This window comes from Nuphar pumila, chromosome 9, assembly GCF_984573655.1.
Source record: "Nuphar pumila chromosome 9, dmNupPumi1.hap1.1, whole genome shotgun sequence".
In the NCBI taxonomy this organism is placed as follows: Eukaryota; Viridiplantae; Streptophyta; class Magnoliopsida; order Nymphaeales; family Nymphaeaceae; genus Nuphar; species Nuphar pumila.
Genome location: NC_143257.1, coordinates 115,992,116 through 116,011,759, shown reverse-complemented (window position 1 = coordinate 116,011,759; position 19,644 = coordinate 115,992,116). Strand labels below are relative to the sequence as shown.

The 19,644-nt window shown below is 35.7% G+C and overlaps 1 protein-coding gene across 2 annotated transcripts; it reads right to left on the bottom strand.

Annotated features, from left to right (window-relative positions):
* Positions 1-651: 651 nt before the first annotated feature.
* Positions 652-6,171, bottom strand: LOC149828980 (large ribosomal subunit protein uL24z-like). Of its 2 annotated transcripts, none has more exons than XM_090017843.1 (5): positions 6,154-6,171; positions 4,741-4,779; positions 4,535-4,647; positions 2,352-2,493; positions 652-1,053 (listed from the first exon to the last, which is right to left on the bottom strand). In XM_090017843.1, the coding sequence occupies exons 2-5, from the start codon at positions 4,754-4,756 to the stop codon at positions 881-883; spliced, it is 444 nt and encodes a 147-aa protein (XP_089873969.1). In that variant the 5' UTR covers positions 4,757-4,779; positions 6,154-6,171; the 3' UTR covers positions 652-880. The 2 variants fall into 2 exon arrangements, with proteins under 2 accessions (XP_089873969.1, XP_089873970.1); XM_090017844.1 differs by lacking the exon at positions 6,154-6,171 and adding an exon at positions 5,045-5,062.
* Between the last annotated feature and the right edge of the window lie 13,473 nt (positions 6,172-19,644).

Genomic DNA, 19,644 nt, shown 5'->3' with positions numbered 1-19,644 from the left:
AAGCAATATGCCATCAGAGTTTGGGTCAAGATTTACGCCAGGTACTTGACCCGATTCATTTTTTTTGCCAGGTACCCGACAAAATAAAAATAAAATTTTAAAATATGCAGGTTCAGGCATGGGATTTCCTTTTTTGTGACCCGATAGAATCCAAACCCAAACCCAGTTAATACTTATATGGGTGGGTCCTGGTTAATCCTGACCCGACCTGTTGACAGCCCAAATAGAAACTCTTACAACAAAACTTGAGTTAATAATTATGGTGACAAACCAACTGAAAGATTGGACAAACAGGAAAGTGCAGCCTTGAAGCCTTTTTTTTTCTTCAAAAAATCCGAAGGAAAACCCCCATCACCGACAGCACATTGACTGGATTAAGCTTAGTAAAACCCTTGAGGTCCCCCTACCCACCCACCGGAGAGTACAACCCTTTCATTGCACATTACAATCGTTATGAGTTTAGTGAACCATAACATTTTCCCGTAGGAGAGTAATTCACACGTCTTCATGGTGTTTTTTTCCAGGCCCTCTTCACATAAAATTTCAGAGCTAGTTGTTGTCAACCTTGATAGAAGGCCCTCACTTGAGATTTCTATTGTGTGATAGGGCACATCTCAATCAAAGAAAAAATAGATATAAAGAAGCCCTCACATACCAATCACCCAAATATAGATTCTAACAGAAGAGTAAAAATACCATAAATGTGATGCATAAAAAATCAGCAGAAACATCCCAACAAAACTCAATACTTCCAGGAACAAGTTTGCTTGTGTGGGACTGAAGTCAATACCTAACCTACATAAAAAGCTATGGGTTCCCCTCTCTTGATGCAATCGAACTAGAGAAAAATTCAAGGACAACTAGGAGGCTTGGCCTTTGACTAATCAACACCCTGGAGAGATGCGGCAACATCTTCAGGAGTGAATTTGCCTTTGCCTTTCTCGGCAGCTCTGCCTTTCCCCTTCCTCTCCAACAAGGCCTTTCTGTCCTTGTCCAACTTCAGCTTGGTCACCATCACCTTTGAAGGATTAACACCAACATTCACAGTTGTTCCTAAGTTTGCACAAGTGAGATTTTAGTTGGTTACCAAAAAATAAATACGAAAAATAAAACTAATAACCAGCCATATTTTTAATAGAGTTGGTGCAACAGAGGCGTGTCTCCCTCACAAGAAGAGAAACTAAAGCTGACCATACCAATTTTTTTTACTGGTTATCCATTCTCTGTTAGTTTCATTGTGGTCAATAGCAGGTTTGCGAGGATGATCCTACCCTGCCTACCCTGCCAGTGCCAAATTGCCGTTATGAACAAAGCAGCCAGCCCTAGGGTTAACTACTGTATTATTAAATACAAGGTTTATCATGAGAAATTGTGATTTATGAGTATCAACTATCAAGGAATATAACCGTAGTCTGCCTGCTGCAGTGACCAATGATAAGTTTTCACAGGAAGAATCTCTTTTTGTTTAGGCCAAATGAAGGATAAGTTTTCATAATGCATATCAAGGTCATGGTTCCATCAGGGTACATTTGATTCTCAGAACAATCCTGCGCCAGAACTCTGTGGTCCCCACACAGGTCTTGTCCTCCATTTGAATTGCATCCAGTGCATGTCCAGCATGGGACAGAACACAGTCTGAAATGTTGAATTTAATGGGATACAAGAGTTGCAGGTGTGATTCTTGCGTTCAGAACAATTGTCATTCGGGTTGTCAGAGTGCCAAATGCCTCCATCTCAAACACACTCTCAAAGAACAAAATGAACTGATGACAACTCGACACTGACATCTGTAAATGGGAACAGGGACCAAGAACAACAAATTTGTTAGGTTTGGATATAGTCAAGTGTCACAGAGCACAATGGTTAAAACACTTTAGAGAGGCAGCTACGTGCAAGCTATAAATTGGTTCCCCAAAACAAACCTGAGTTTCGGATAAAGCAACTCATGGAAGACTCAAGGAGCATAAAGCAGTCCACAAGCAAAATGGTATGAAAAGCAAATCCTCTAGTTGGGCCAGATGTTGAGAATCTAGGTTGGATTGGGTCGAACTCCTGCAATGGCTGTTTTAGAGCAGGGCATTCAGGAGGCATTGGAGTTTAGGCAGTTAAAGCCTGCCTTTGTATTTTTACTGAAAACCATAATTGGCAAATATCACATCTTGTCGATGGTATAAAACATATGGGATATTATTATGGTCATTGACCTTACAAGAATTAATTGCATCTAGAAAGATTGAGCTGATTTAAGGACTATAATAGGAGAGCATTTAACAGAATTTAATCAGAAACTGTAATGAAAACCAAATGAACCAATGAAAATTAAACATGAATGCAGAACTTAGGGAACATACCATTAACCTTTTCCCTGGTAATGCGCTCAATGTGAATAACCCACTTCCTTCTGTAAACCTGCACAATTTTGCCTTCTCTTCCTTTGAATGTACCTCTGACAACCTGCACCTCATCATCTTTTCTGACTGGAACAGAACGAACCTGAAAGGAAACACAAAAGCACAAATAACCATCATTCACGAATATTAGAGGACTTTAAGGAGCAGCGATCACATTTTCTGTTCAATAGTGGTAGTCATTTGTTATAGTGAAGAACACTGACTGCTCCATGCGTATGGGTCAGTTTGGAATAACAGGTCACCTAGCATGAGTATTGAGTTTTCAGGATAGAAGAATGGCTTGAAGAAATATCACATGGCCACAGCTAAAGGACATAGGGACATGCTATTCTTGTATAGCTTTCCATTAAGATTAGTACCTATAAGGTACATGCCATAGGAGCAAAATGGAGCACCCCTAACACAGGTTTTGAATTTTGAAAAGGTCTATTAAACTTGGCATTGAATGGGCAAGCAGTTTACAAGAAGACAATTGGCTTGGGATAAATGTCATCTAGTCTCTTAGTAGCAGTTTTTTGTTACTCGTTTGTTTTGGCTTATTGTTTTGTATGATTTGTTGGTAGTAGAAGATGCCCCAACAGTTAAGCTATTTGATTGGTATCAATTGTGCCCCTGTAGTAGACTACCCTATAAAAGGAGATTGAGGTTCATCTTGTAGATGCTCAAGATTGCAGACATGTTCATCTCCTCTTATTTCTATTTTCTGCCCATCTAAGTCCCTGAACTCAAACCAATTCCAAAGGATCCTGTATACTCAAACAAATAAAACAAGTTATGGTCATCAATAGGTGATATAGGTGTTCAAGAAGTGAACAAGTTTGTGGATCGATCATACTCTATCGTCGCACTGTAACGTGCACGGGCTTGCTCATTGTTGGCTTGCACTCACTGAGTACAGCTTCGAGCGTATTTCAACTTGTTCATTTGTCTTAAAAGACACAGTGCACACTTATGCACTTGGTTCTCCAAAGGATGACTTTTAAGCACCAATCTATTTTCAAAACGTATAATTTTGTAAAGCAGATTTTGAAAGCCTTTTGTGAGATAGCGGTTGGATCTCCCAAATCAATGTATTTTGGGGGAAGTGTTTACAACTTCAATTCGCGTATCCGATACAATTAGGATAACCCTATTTAAGGGCATGCGCATGAGATGGGCTAAGGTTCTACTGAGTAACCTGCACTATTGCTAGACCGGTACTACGTCACCCTTGAGGTGAGACCTAGTTATTTAGGTTTTTTGGCCAAACTAAGATAGTTGGCGCTTTACCTTCCTTCGCGAGATTATTGCTGATGGATTTCTACTGAGAAATCCATGCCCCTCTCATCGTAATAGTATTCTTAGTCATGTACGATATGTTTAGACTACGAGGAGTAGGATGAGAGGTTTGTAGTAACCTCGAGGCATGTTTTGACACTTTTTGTTAATCATATAATATTGACGCTGCCTAACAGGCAAGAGGCTCATGACAGTCTAAAAGACCTGAGCATGACAAGTTTGAACTTGAATGGTTACACCATATCTTATCAGCAAAGCATGGTTGTGGGGATTTCCTTTTGAGAAATACATGTCCCTCTCATCGTAGTTGTACTTTTGAACAAGTACGTTGCGTATTGCGGTGAGTAGGATGAGAGGTATGTGGTTGCCTCAAATGTGCATTGGCACGTATATGTCAGATAATGGTGACTATGTGCCTTCACAAGCAAGATGTTCAAGCAGGCATAATGGTTCCGGGCATGTAGGATGAGGCGGCGGTTAAGAAACCCCCGTCGTGCCTGTTCGAAATGGTTCATCAAGAAAGAGGATGGATGGTACAAAACTCTGATAGACAAGCCATTAATGACTGTTTCGGGCAAATGACTCGGCTTCTCCAATCATCAGAGTTAGTGCATAAGTATGCACCGTGTCTTTTAAGACAAATGAACAAGTTGAAATACGCTCGAAGTTGTACTCGGTGAGTGCAAGCCAACAATGAGCAAGCACGTGCACGTTACAGTGCGACGATAGAGTACGATCCATAAGAGGCTTAAAGAAACCATGATGGTCTTTACCAACAGAAGATACCACTACCATATTGTCAACAAAGTTAGAGGCAAAATATTGAGAGAGAAATAGTATCTTACATTATATTTGTTGCGAAGGTCAAGTGACAATGGTGCACTCATGAGAATTCGTTTGGCACTTGAAGGTGCAGTAAAGTGTGCCTTTCGACACTTCCTTCTTGAGCTCGTGACTCCTGAGGGCCCAATATAGAGAAGTGTTAACATTCTATAACATAACAAATGAGAGGCTAACTAGCAAGTAGCATAAACAATAGTTACAAACTCACTTGGGTTATACTTCATTTTGGATTCCCTACTCTAAGGCCCTGTAAAAAATGTTTTTGTTATAGCTCAATGCAATATAATAACAAAAATAAATTGAGCAAAATTTTGCATGATAATGTAATAAATTATAAATCCAGAAAAGAAAAATGAAATAGAAACCAAAAAGTCATTAACTCTCCACAAAAATTTTCAGTATAAATAAATATACTAAGTCAAAGGACTGCCTCCATAGCATTCCATGAAATGAGGAATCACAACTCTATAAGAATGCTATCCACAAATAAGATGCAGTGAAAGTGGACCTACTATTCTGAAAGTGGAGGGCACTCCTCACTTCCATGCAGCTTTTTGTTCCTTTCAAGATCATAAGTAAAAAAAATCCAATTTATGATTTTTGACAAGGCATAACAGTACCAATTTATACCCAGTACTTGAGCAACAAGACCAAGTTCACATAATTATATAAACTTACTTATGGCACTTGAGCAATAAAAAACAAGACTTCATAATGATGCCGACTTATATGTGGCAGTGGCACTTTCAGCATTAAACCAACAATAAAGATTGAACTATTTAATCAAAGTGAAGGAGAGAAGATACCCCATGGTATACCAAGAATACTATCAAGTAATATGAAAAATAAAAATAATAATTACTAGCATTGCATATTACAAAACAATCAAGATGTTTTTCATAGCAAATATTTAGACATTCTGAGAGATAAAAGCAGCAGCAATACATTTTACAAGTTCTCACTTAAAGCAAAAGGAATTGATACGTCAAAAATGGCGACACATGAACATGGTACTAGGGTTTTAAGTCACAAGTAACAAGGCGCTAAGAGACTTTGGATACACAAGGGCAGGGATCACTAGAGGTGCACACAAAGGAGTTTGTGTGATGGCCAATATAAAGAACTAAATAACAAATTGCTTTCTTTAAAAAACTCCAAAGTGCAGTACTCAAGACAGTCCAGGCTAGGCCATTACACCGGAATCACCTAAACAATCAAACTTAAGAGACAGATCGACAGAAAAATTCAGCGAGTGATACCATTTAAAAAAACCAAAAACACCACGATCGAATCTAAAACATTGCACTGAACAAAAAGCCCACAAACAGCTTGAAGTTCATAATGCCGTGTATCTTGCCATTTAAGGTTTAGGATTCACAAAATAGGATTTATGCCAGACTGTAATGACTAAAAGGGATGACAACCCAAATGAAAACCATCAACGAAAAGGACTCCGCACACACATTTGCAGAGCTAGTTTTGCACATATCATATCGCAAGACAACAAACAAAACAAAATCCAACATGCAACTCACAGAAACAACAGAAGAAGAAGATCAAAAGAAGACAAAATCATGCAAGACATCAGCAGCAGAAGAAAAAGAAGAGGAAGAAGACGCACCTCTCTCTATAGCAAATGAAGAGACGGCGCCTCTACGCCCTAATCATCATATAACGTTTGCCCTAATGTCGTCACCTTGATCTTGCGAGATATTACGAAATTTGCCAATCGGTTAACCGGGTCAGATCTGAAATGTTATGGATCCGAAACAGACCCGTTGGGACTGGATATGGGCCCGTGTGGGATGCAAACAGGCCGGGTTACTAACTCCAAACTAGTCAGATCCAGGTTCGGATTTGGATTTTGATGGAAAGCTATAGTTACTGAATCTTGGACCAAATTAACTTAAATGGATAATCTGATTTGCCATTTGCACATGAACGAATTGGAATATTAATCTGAAAATGAAAGTGAAATTCATTATTAATTGGGTGTCATACATGAACGAATTGTATGATATATATTTGGTTGGATATCGAACCCAAATATAGAGGGATGAATTCAAAAAATACATCTTAGTATTATTGAAATATTATAAAAAGTGATACAATTTTAGAAACGGATCGAATGAGGCTATCTGGATCAGCAAAGGACCCACAGAGAACAACTAACCAACTGGGTTGGATCGGATCTAGCTCTACATGAGTCCCAGCCAATGTCCGAACTGATTGCGGTCAACTCGTTATCTTTAATGATTTTGGATATAGCACAAGCAAGGTGTAGTTTTGGACTTGAGAGGCATTAGGTTATTTCCCCCCAATGCCTGATCTGGTCAAAGTCCTAATTGGAACTGGCAATTAAACCCAATCACCTCGTTGGATCAACATCGCTCTAGGTTGGAAAGACCAAACCCAACTATAGGTTTGCTTGGACCTACACACGGAGGCACTAAAAAAACTATAAATAAAATTTTATTTTTGCATTGAAACATAAAAATGTCAACTAATATGAATAATGTTGAACTTTTTTTTGAATTTATAACCCGATGCAGAAGACCTGGTCGCGTTGGCTCAGCCAGGCATACCTATGGTCATCATGCCAGCAGCATAAATCTTTGAGGCTAGGACCCCTGCCCCTAGGGCCAATGCTACTTGTTGGCTTGCGTAGAGGGGCAACTTCCATGAGAATCGAACCTTGACTGCCCATCTAGCAGCCAAGGCCCCACCCCACTACGCCAACCTCCCTTGGGGCTTAATGTCCAACTTGCTAAGATAAAATGATTAAAAAGTAAAAAAAAAATATGAAAAAAGCTAACAAAAAATAACCTTACTATCCTTGTAAAATAGTACAATTTTAAAAATGCCTCACAATTTGCCAAAATCCTCTACATATCCAATTTTTTTGATTCTCAACTTTTTTTAGCATATTTTACCATTCGCACAAGTGAACATGTTGATGTTTGAGTGATAGATAGGTACGCCATTCAAAGGTCACAACATTTCAATAACAAGGAGTCACATGAAAAATTGGTGATAAAATTTGCATAAAATATTAGCAAACATGGCTAACTTGAATCCTAACACATGAGATTGTGCATCTTACATGCAACTTGTGCAAAAATTAAACCATGTTAATGATTTTGCATTGGAGGCAACTTCACTTGCACACCTATATACAAGTCTAAGTCACGTGCAAAGGCAATATTAACAATTGATAAGGTTGAAATCTATCAATTTCGTGCAACTTTGATTATCTTAAATTAATTACTTGCGACAAATGACAAATAACTTTTACATGCCCAGGAAAAACTGCTCATTATAAAGAATAAGAAGCTTCATGATCTTAGAGCATGAGTGCAAGATCTACATCATCTACATGAGTCACAACTCATAAATTTTTTAACCATGTGATACTTAATTTTTAAAAGCACATAAAATGTTATGTAAAATAACATACCTTTTATAATGTGATTGAATATATGAATGTATTGGTAGAGTTAGAATGAATGAATGTATTGGAAGGGTTTTAACTCTTTAGTGTTATACAAAATTAAATTTGAATAGATAAATATTTTGATAAGGTTATGATTTTTTTACAGAAACATGTAAATAGCAAAAATTTTATATTGTGTTAACTATTATTGTAATTTCTTAATAATGCAAAATTGAATTTGAATGAATGAATGTATTGCCAGAGTTATAATTTTTTACAGAAACATAAGATGTTATGTTAATAACAAGATTTTTATATTGTAATTGAATGTATGAATATATCGATAGTGTTTGAATGAATGACTGTATTGACAGAGTTTGAATGAATGAATGTATTGATAGCATTTGAATGACTAAATATATTGACAATGTTTTTTTTATAGGAACATGAGATGTTATGTAAATAATATGATTTTTATATTGTGATTGAATGTATGAATGTATTAACAGTGTTTGAATGAATGAATGAATGTATTGATAGAATTTGAATGAATAAATATATTAGCAAGATTATATTTTTTTTACATAAACATGAGATGTTATGTAAATAATAAATTTTTTATATTGTGATTGAATGTGTAAATGTATTAGCATAGTTTGAATGAATGAACATATTGACATGGTTTGAATGAATGTATTGGTAATATTTGAATGGCTGAATGTATTGGTAGGCTTATGATCTTTTACAAAAACATTAAATGTTACGTAAATAACATAACATTAGAGTATGCAGACATCAGGACATTCACACAATTACTTAATTTCTCAAGTGATGATGTCTTCATATTATTGTGTGCAAACATTAGAATATTTGTATAATTACTTAACCTCCCAAGTAATGATGTTTTCATATTAGGGTTAACCTCATAAATAATAATGTTTTTATATTAAGGTTAACCTCCCAAGTGATGATGTTCGCATATCAAAGTGTGCACACATCGGGACATTCACGCAGTTAACCTCCAAAGTGATGATGTTCATATATTAGTGTGTGCGAACATCAAGATATTTATACTATTACTTAATCTTTCAAGTGTTGATATTTGTATATTAGGGTTAACCTCTCAAGCGATAATGTTCGCATATTAGAGTGTGCAAACATCAAACCATTCATGTATTTACTTAACCTCCCAAGTGATGATGTTCACATATCATAATATAAAAACATAAGAACATTCATATAGTTATTTAACCTACCAAGTGATTATGCTCACATATTAGTGTATGCATACATCAAGACATTCGTGCAGTTACATAATATCTCAAGTGGTGAATTACGAACCTCATAAGATTGACTATTAATAAGTGTGTGAATGTTTCGAGCTTTATACACTTCAAATATGCAAACCTCCTAAGTTTCTCCTCAAAATCACCTTACACAAATTTTATATTGATATTGTAATTCAATATATACTTTAACTATCACTTGTTCACACATTCATTGATCACTTTTAGCATATCATACCCTGCTCATGCATACATTCAAACCTATATATAATCACACACATATTCATTCATTAAATACATATGATCTCAAGTTAAAAACTAGTTACTGACACAAAAGAAAATGTTAACACATGAGATATAACCTCTATATTGGGTCGAAGATCATCATACACATTTAAAGTACACAACAATTCAAATTAAATCTTTTCACATTTTTTCAAGATTTTTTTTTCATCATACACATGTTAAAGTACACATCAATTTATATAAAATCTTTTATATTTTTTCAAGAGCAGTTTCTTCATCATACACAGGTTAGAGTACACAACTCATATCAGATCTTTCTATATTTTTTCAAGAGTATTTTATTCATTGTACACCTTTGACTTTACCTTACTAGTTATTTTTATAACTGACATGATTACCTCTGCATTTTTGTTGGCTTCTTCTTGCTTCGCCTTTTTCTTCTACAAATCCTCATAGTATTTAATCATACATCCTTATATATTTTACATATTCATTAAATGGTTATTAATAAATAACTAATTAACTTGCATTTTAAACACCAAACAAAACAATACATGATAGTGTACCTGCATAAAATTGAGTTGCTTCCCCTTGCCCAAGTACTTTATGTACATTAACACAAATATACCATAATCAAACTTATAAAAATTGTATTATAAAAATATATATATACATGTTTAGTTAACAATCATATATAAAAGTAATTACCCATTATCTTGTTGAGAAATCCCTTATAGGGGTCAGTTTTGTCATTCATTATAAACGTCGTAGCCAAACTACTCTATAAAATAATATACATGAAACCTAACATTAATTCTACTTAACATGAGAACAAACTAAATATATTATTGAATAAGTTAACACTTTCTACTAGATTTGTGACGTCTTTATCTGCATTTGATGTAGTTACAGTGAAATTGTACAATATGAACTCTTCTGCATTCATGATTATCTCTCAAAGAACCCAGTGTTGATGGCTCTATTTGACAAGAATTAGAATCTGCAACACAAATCCGATTGAAGACATAAGTATGCTTTATATGTAGTATAAATGTGAATATAAGTGTGCACTATAACATATACATTATCACTTTTCGTAAAAGGATATGACAAGTTATAGTTATCCAAGGAAGCATGAGCCCCACTTTGCCCATCCGGTTTGCTAATCATTTATTATGAATAATAACATTAAGCAATTGATTTTTATAAGTTGAAAAAAAATAGGACTATCACTTTCAGGATTCACCGAGAACCATATGTGAAGGTAAATGGTCTTTGGTAACTTATTTCTTGCTACCCGATTTTGCTCATGGATGTGTTCAATTCGGGTTATGAAACTTTGTAGATGCTACATAAACAATATTTGTGATAATTCATGTTAGATTTAAATCAATATATAAAAACAAACAAACAAACATGCAAACCTGACACTTATATCATTAGTAAACAATGTCTACATGCCAAATGTATACTCGTGCTTTGATTGTTTTGGTCGCTGCACTGGCTGTTTCTCATCCACCCATTTTTATGACAAATTACAATTGAATATAAACATGTTACATGTACTACAAATAAATGTATAAACACACAACTTGTTTTCTTATACATATTTCATAATTAGTTGCACGTCTATAGGCGATTGTTTGACTACAACCTTTCTTCTACTATGTTTCCCTCTGTGTGATTTATCAATGTCATGTCCACTCAATGCCCCCTATCACAAAAGTTCTAAAATATACATAGAAGACATATGAACAGTAAAATTATTAACTCTCAATAAATACATTAAAGCAATTCATTAAAAAACTCCCAATAAATACACAAAAATAATTTATTCAACAATTCTTAACAAATCACACATATTTTGCATCAAGAAGTACTCAAGCATATTGCTATGTGTGCTTCTTTCAGTTGTAGCCAATCTCACCATATATATTATACTTGTATGATATATCATCCTTTGATGTCATTTTTCATCTCTTCATGTTTCTCTAATTTATGCATCACCTTTGGATAGGCTACACAAGTGTCAATGTAGGGTTGTGTGAGACGTTATTCATCGTTTAAAAAATAAAAATATATGATATATCATTATATACAAATCAACTTTAAAGTATTTGCTGCAGTAATATTCTAATAACTTGACCTCATACAGAATGCATGTAATTGTAAGTTCACATGAAATCCCACTCACCTGCCGCTCATTACAAGAGAATTCACTCTTCTCAAGATCAATGCTGCAACTGTGACATTGATCATGGATCTCATATCGAGTTGATGGTAATGTATGACAACCACACGTAATTATTGTACCTTTTTTTAGTATTTCTATATTTTATTTTACTTTAGACACAATAATGCCATTCATTTTTTGCCCGATATTCTTTATTTTCTCAAATAATATCATCAACACGATATAAAGTCTCTAAAAAAATACTAGAAGCTTGTCACATATGAGGAGAATCTATAAATTAAAGCTTTCTATATTATTAGATGTTAAACACTCATATATTTTTCTGGAAAGTGAGATGTAGCCCAAAACCTTGGTTGCACATCAATGACAATATAATCATATGCGACTTGATTTTGTGCATAGATTTTTTTAAGAAAATATGTACACTATTGTGGCATGTCTACTTGAGTTGTGATATGCCAAAGTGCATTTTGAATGCTATACTAAAATTTCTAGTAAAGTTCTCTATTAAGTGTTTCATGCAATATCCAATATGATAATTACATTATGTGTGGTTGACATACAAAAACCATGGGTGTATATTTGAGATGGCTGTCAATTCTCATCTCTTAAACTCATCATAGTTTCTGAGTTCTTGCTTCAGACACTTCAGAAACCATGCTCATAACTTCTTGGACCCCTTATCTACAACTGCAAACACTAAAAGAATCATCTTACCAGAAGGATCAATACTATGCATCAACAACAATATACCCATACATTTTTCTTTTAAGAATGTGCCATCTACCATAAGAACTGAATGGCGCCATTTTAAAAATCTATTGATGCATAAATAAAATGATAATAAAATATACTTTAATCGATCTTTCTTATTAGTTTTTGTACACATCTTTTGATCATGTACAATATTAATTGCTTATGCGAGTTGTTTATTGATTGCACATACGACATTTATATCCATAATTGGTTGGGACAACTGCATGACCTCCACGTGCATGTTACGAGCATCCATATTGCCAACTGTTTGATAGAGTTGGATGCTGGCCTCATGATTACCCTCAATAGATATTTCCTGAGATAAATTCACATTCTTCATACATTTCACATCCATTTTTGTTGCCCTGACATTTAGAAGAGGTTAGTCTTTTTACACAACACTTGGATGCGCTGAGGTGCATTTGATTTTCGTCCAACGAAAGAGGTTCAATATTATTCCCTTTCGTACATATACATAAACCTAAAAAATGCAAGATATAACATATGCAACTCAATTTTCATTTAAAGTGTTGAGGGTTGAAATATGGGAAAGGTTGACCAAAAAAATATAGCAATCTCGTTGAAATGCTGCAAGATGAAATGCCCAAGAATCACCTCAAGGAGAGAGAAAAGAGTTAGGATTCTAAAGAAAAAATGTTAAGGTTTTAATGATAAAAAAATGAAAATAACAACCAATGACTATATATAAATAAGAAAGCATGCTAAGGTAAAGACTTTTGCAAATTAACATTTTCACATTAAAATAGATTGACATTGCATTGATAAGAGGTTCACACACAATATTTGCCAAAATCACACCATACATTTATGAGCATCATGACTTTATGTGATTTTTAGTTAAAGGAGTTTCACATGGTATCTGCGTGAAAGTTAGGATGTTCTCAAATATATGATGCAAATTTACCGAGTTCGAATAAGAAAACATTTCTCATATTGGTTCATATTCATAGGGTATGACTAAGTTTTTATGCTGGCTGTCACAGGCCTACCGCAACCCATCTCTTTTATCCGAGCTTGGGACCGGCAGTGTATAACTAAACAGTTATACACAGGCGGAGTTAAAAAAAATCACAACACATATCTCTGAAGGTCACAACATACATTTGCGAACATACATCCAAACTTTATACAAGTTTTTAGTTAAAGGAGGTTCGCATGATGTCTATTCAAAAGTCAGGATGTCCGCAAATGTATGAAGTGAACCTGCCGAGCTTTAACTTTTAAATTCTAGAAGGTTCACATCAGGTTTGCAAATATTAGAAGATCCACACATTTAAAATGTGAATCTCCTATGTTGGGATTCAAGTTAGCCATATTCATAAATATTTTATGCGAATTTTATCAGGTTCGTAAAATTTTCATGCAAATCTATTTGTTATTGAGATGTTGCGACCTTCAGATGACGTACATATCTATCACACAAACATAAGCAAGTTAACTTGTACGAAGAGTGAAAATGTCTTAAAAAATCAAGAATAAAAAATTTTGAACATGAAAAGGATTTCAACAAATTGTGAGGTATTTTTGAAAATACACTATTTTACAATGACAATATAATCATTTTATGATATTTGTATATATCTATGAGTCTAAGTCTGTTAAACCAACTTAACATTTGTTGAATCAACTTAGTCTGCTTGAATCTAACCTTGTCAAGTCAAACTCTATATTAAGTAGAAAATTTACTAGATTTGGTGGGACCCACGTGTTGTAGAAATCACTGTCTTATGGACCATAGGTCATATAGGTCAAGTGTGATATCATGTACTTCAACTTGGATGGAAATTGAGAACACAAGGTAACTTACACCAAAGTATACTCAACATTAATAAATATTTTGATAAGAGCAACACAAGTACTTAGCAAGGCTTCTTTTCCACTATCGGGGAGTTAATGTGCATTCTTCTTTTAATAAGTCATATCCTTCATGGACAGCGAATAATCACATTTTGCTACTTGTTTAATTAATCATCAAATTATCTTTTTCCATGCTTTTATTACTACCATGGTTTTCACATTTAGCATGTTATACATTTTAGCTCTAGAAGTTAGAGTAACAGTCTAATTCTTCTTATTGATAAGGAATGTTTTTTTAATGATGATTATTGTATCTTATTCAATCATTTATGTCACAAAAATTCCTTTCCTTAATGATGTTATTGGCAAACATTAGCATGCACACATGTATGAACTGGGGATTCCTTAAACATGGTGTACAAAATACTAAATTTTGTTGGAATGCATAAAGAACAAGGCAAACCAATTTTTGCAATCCTCAATTTACATGTTACTTTATTGAAATGCTTTAGTATTGACAAGTTGAAATATAGTTTAACAAATACCTAACTGGCATTTTTTCAGTGCTCATAAGGATCTTTCATTTTTTTTTGGGATAATCAAGCTGGGGTTAGGCATACACCTACTAGTTCATTTGAAAAGAAAAATATTTAAAAAACAGTTACATATCGTGGACATTGGAGACTCTTTTCAAGTATAAACTGGGTTAAAAGTAGTTCATATAGCTATACATATATTCTTCTCATTTCCTCCCTCTTTTTTGCTTGGTTTATATTACCTTACCTTTTCATGGTGGAATTTGTAGATGTTGATGTAGATTTGCAAGGCTATTTCAAGAAATTGATACATTCTAATATTTTGAAGATTGAATAAAGCTCATATGTTTTGTTTATAAGAACAAGCCCATAAGTGCGACCTTGAGAGCAAGTTTGCAACACCTTGTGAAAGTAGGATTTTCTCAAGATTTTGTGATTGCAAATTAGTCACAACACCTTCTCAAATTTAGTGGAAGACGAGAAAGTGAAAGTTGTGACTGTAATTCTCACTGGAGAATTCTCTTCTCATGAAACTTAAGAAAGTGTGTTAGAAGACTCACCCTATGCCCAATAATCACATCTTGAACTTTCAAAAGTGTAATGGCTTGTCTCACCCTGAATCAATAGTTTCTAACGTATGTATATAAGTGTCCATGATATGATGCACCGAAGGACTCGACAATTCCTTCCCTCAATTTATGTGAAATTATGGTCTCTCATTTAGAAAGGTGGGTCTAAATTAACATTTTCTTTTAGTTTTTAAGATCAGAGATGAAGATAAGAGATGAATGGTCAGATTATTCATTGTGTGATTAATACTTGAGCCTAGGTGCATTGATTATTTAACCTATATTGAGCTTAGGTGCATTGATTTTCAAATCAATTTTACAAGGAAAAAGTTGTGTTGTAACAAGGCTAATGAATCAAGAGAAAATCTCTTGGATTTTCTTGGGTATATTTTTGGGGATCTGTTTATATACAGTATCGTATCTCCAAAAAAAAATGTTTTTTTTGGTACATCCAAGTAAATTTTTTTTATCCCACCACCTGAACCAGGGCTTCTCCATGACGAAGTGGTGATCCTTTGGCATTTGCAACTTTTTTAACAATTCAAGCGAATCATATAGGGGATATAAGCTTCTTACTAATGGGAACATAAAAAAAAAAGGAATGGTCCTTTAATTAGAAATAAATGGATTATGTTTGGAGCTTTGCATGCTCCACTTGGAAAATTATATAGGGGAAATCACGAGCTTGTCAATGAAAAAATAAAAAAAGAATGATTTTTTAGTTGTAAATTGATTACTTTTAGATTTTTGCCTTGTGTATGAGTTGTTTCTTGCTTCCCTCCTACCAAGAAGGTTTTTTTTAATAATAATTCTTCCCACTTGGAACCAAAACCATGTTGAAATCCTCCAATAATAGGTTAGCTCACCATCATAGAAGTTGCTTTCTCTTGATAAACTAAATAACAAGCAATCTTTTTTGGATAGTAAGAGAAAACCCCATTTGCCACTCGTGAGCATACTGATGTAAAACCCTAAGTCCTCCTTGCACACCAAAGAGTACACCCAACTTCAATTTCATGGCAAGGAATGCACACCCATGGGTTTTTGAACTTGGGCAGGGTGAGTGAAGCTCTTGTCAGCAAATAACAAATAATAATTGCCTGGCCATCAACAGAAACAACAAGTGCCTTCTTAATGTTTTAGGCTTGGTTTGTCCTTAATTAATTCCTTTTTTTGTTTAATGATGAGGAACCTTATGTTTGTTATTGAACATCTAACTTATATTCTTACTAGAACCCTTAGAAACGAGCAAAGTAGATGTTTTGTCAGCAAGTTGGGAGTCATTCTAAATCTTACTTAAGGGAGATGATAAAACCTTTAGAGGCAAAGCGAGCGATCTGAATTTACATTTATAGATATTATAGAGTAACAGCTATTGTTTCATATTCCATGGATCATAGAGTTGCACTTGTTATTCATTTGTTTGCCAGACTCTGCTTGTCTGGTAGGAGCAGTTAGTGCACGTCATCTTGTGTTGGGACGTTGCAAGTTCAAATCCCAATGGTATGATTGTATAACTAGTGAGGGTCTGCCTAACCCCAGATTGCCTATCCAAAAAAAAGCCTCCCTACAAGCAAGAATTTCATGTTTTAACAATGTGTACATAAAGTTACACTAAATATAAAAAGAATTAGTATGCTCATTTCCACAACTAGCAAATTTTTTTTTTCCCTCTTACTTTCTTATTCGATAGATGCATGAACTACAATTCTATCCAAAAAAAAAATAACGTGGTATTAGTTAAGCTTAATTTTATCATAAGTTATAGGAGTACATAATTTGTTAGACATGCATATAACCTAAATACTTGGTTGCCACAAGGGTTCTACTCATCTGGTAGTGGCAACTTGTGAATGTCACCAAGTTGACGGGATGTCACAAGTTCAAAACCCATGAGTGACTTCCCTTGTTGAAAGGTTGAAGCTGACTGTATTCCCCGGTGGGCAAGGGTGACCTCAAAGGGTTTTACCAATTGAAGGCCAGCCAAGGTGTGTTCGGTGATGGAGGTTTTTTTTCCATAGATTATCTGAAAAAAAAAATTAATTTTGCCAAACTTGGCATTAAAAATATAGTTTAGTAATTTGGTACCAATAATTAGAACGATTCTATGTAATCATCTTAACCATGCTTATAAAATTCGAAAATTAAAAGTTTTGACCGTGTTATGCTGATTTTTTGTTTTCTTTTTATATCTAGGAACCACCAAGACTGATCCCTAATTGATCCCATTCTAAAGGAATCGATATTGCTTGATCCCTTTATCATATTCCAATCCATGTTTAGGTTGTTCCCAAAATAAGTTGGACTATTTTGAATGAAGTTTCAAGTCTTATTAGTTGAGCAAATCAACCATTCAAATTAAATAATAGAACAACTTTTAAAATTATGTGATTGTGTTGTTAAAAAATGATCAAGGTAGCTGAAGAGACAACTGTGAAATCCCAAAAAGAGTAGGGTTTTGGCCTTTCTTACTATGCTGTCTAGAAGCACCCTAAGAAATTCGGTGTGGGTATTTACCAAGGATGCAGTTGCGGAATCCCCAAAAATTTGTGGTTTTAGCAAATCCACGTGGTTGTTTGGGTAAGTAAAACAGTTTCAGCTGAGGATTCATCACTTTCACTTGTGCAGTTGTTTGGAATGCATGCGGTTGAAAAGCTGAAATTAATACTGAAAGAGCATTGGGAAGGTCATCGGAGTAGGCACTGGTGTGAGAACTGATGTAGTAGTTGGCAACTACCACCTCACTTAGGTGGGAAGTGAAATGTGGAACTGGAGGCCTCAAATACCACCCCAGTTCCATCATTTCCTACAACTGCATGTGCTTTTGCATTGGGTATTTTCCACTTCCCACTACAGCTACCTCCGGCTACCTCAGACGCCTACATTCCAAACAGGGCCTTAATGTGGTAGCCGAGGACTGTGCGAAGATGGTCATTGGTGCAATAGTTGCAAACTACCCTTCCTACAATAGAATACGGGTTGTGGATAGGGATGGCAATCGGGTCGGGTTGGCGGGTTGGCGTGTCAGCATACCTCAACCCGAACCCGACCTGTTTATTAAACGGGTCGGCTGTGGCAAACACGAACCCGACCCGTTTAATAAACGGGTAACCCGACACGACCCGCCAACCCATTTAATAAATGGGTTGGGTCGGGTAAACGGGTTTTCAGGTTCGCGGGTCAGGTTGGCGGGTCGGGTTCGCGGGTTGACGGATCGGGTTGGCAGGTAGTCAGGTTGGCGGGTTGGCAGACCGGTTGGCGGGTTGGCAGACCGGTTGGCGGGTCGGGTTGGCGGGTTGACCCACCCGCCTAACCCGTTTATTAAACGGGTCAGCCGGGTTGGCATACCCCCAACCCGAACCCGACCTGTTTAATAAACGGGTTACGCGGGTTGACCCGTTTATTAAACGGGTTGGCTTAAGCCCAACCCGAATCCGCCTAAGAGGCGGGTTGGCGGGTCGTGTCAGAAATTGCCACCCCTAGTTGTGGATATATCAACAAATGCACTCTTGACACCCACAAGAAAACCTTCTTTCCACTCTCCCAGGAAAACTTGATGCTAGAGATTTCCAAACTCTGCTCCAAAAGTGCTTTGAGGGTTGGCTCCCAAATGTTTGGACCTTCTATTGAACAAAGTGTATTGGCCTTTGGTTTCAAGATATTCTAAGTTCATTTGTATGTTACTTTCAACCAGACATTTTTTTTTTGAAGTTATGGAGAAACAACTTATTCTTTGGATCATTGAGAGATGCAACATTGATGTGCCCTATCCCGGTGTTCTTGTGCTAGCCAATCTCTCTCTCTGGCCTAAGAAGCAACGTGGCCGTGGAGTGGTTGGTAGGAGCTGTCAGTGCACGTCTCCTTCTGGTGGGAGTTGCAGGTTCAAAACCCCAGTAGAAGGATTGAATAGTAACTGGTGGGTTCTGCCTGACCCATTAAAAAAAAAAAAATCTGGCCTAAGAATAAAGATCACTTAATGGGCCTTTCCAGTAGATGGTAAAACCCGTGTGACTGAGTGCCATATCCTGCAAAAAACACTTAACATGGAAACTACCCGTTTAATGCCAGGAAGAATCGATCTTGAGCGAGATGGGGCTCCACCATCTTTCCAAGAACCCTCCTGACCATTCAAGAAATATGAGGGCGTGCATGTGCTAGCCAATCTTGTCCTCACTTGAGAGATGACATGTGGCCTTACGTCAGTAGAGTTTAAAGAAATATAAAAGTCAAAATATAGGTATATGAAAAGGCCGTAAAGACAGCGACCATGAGTA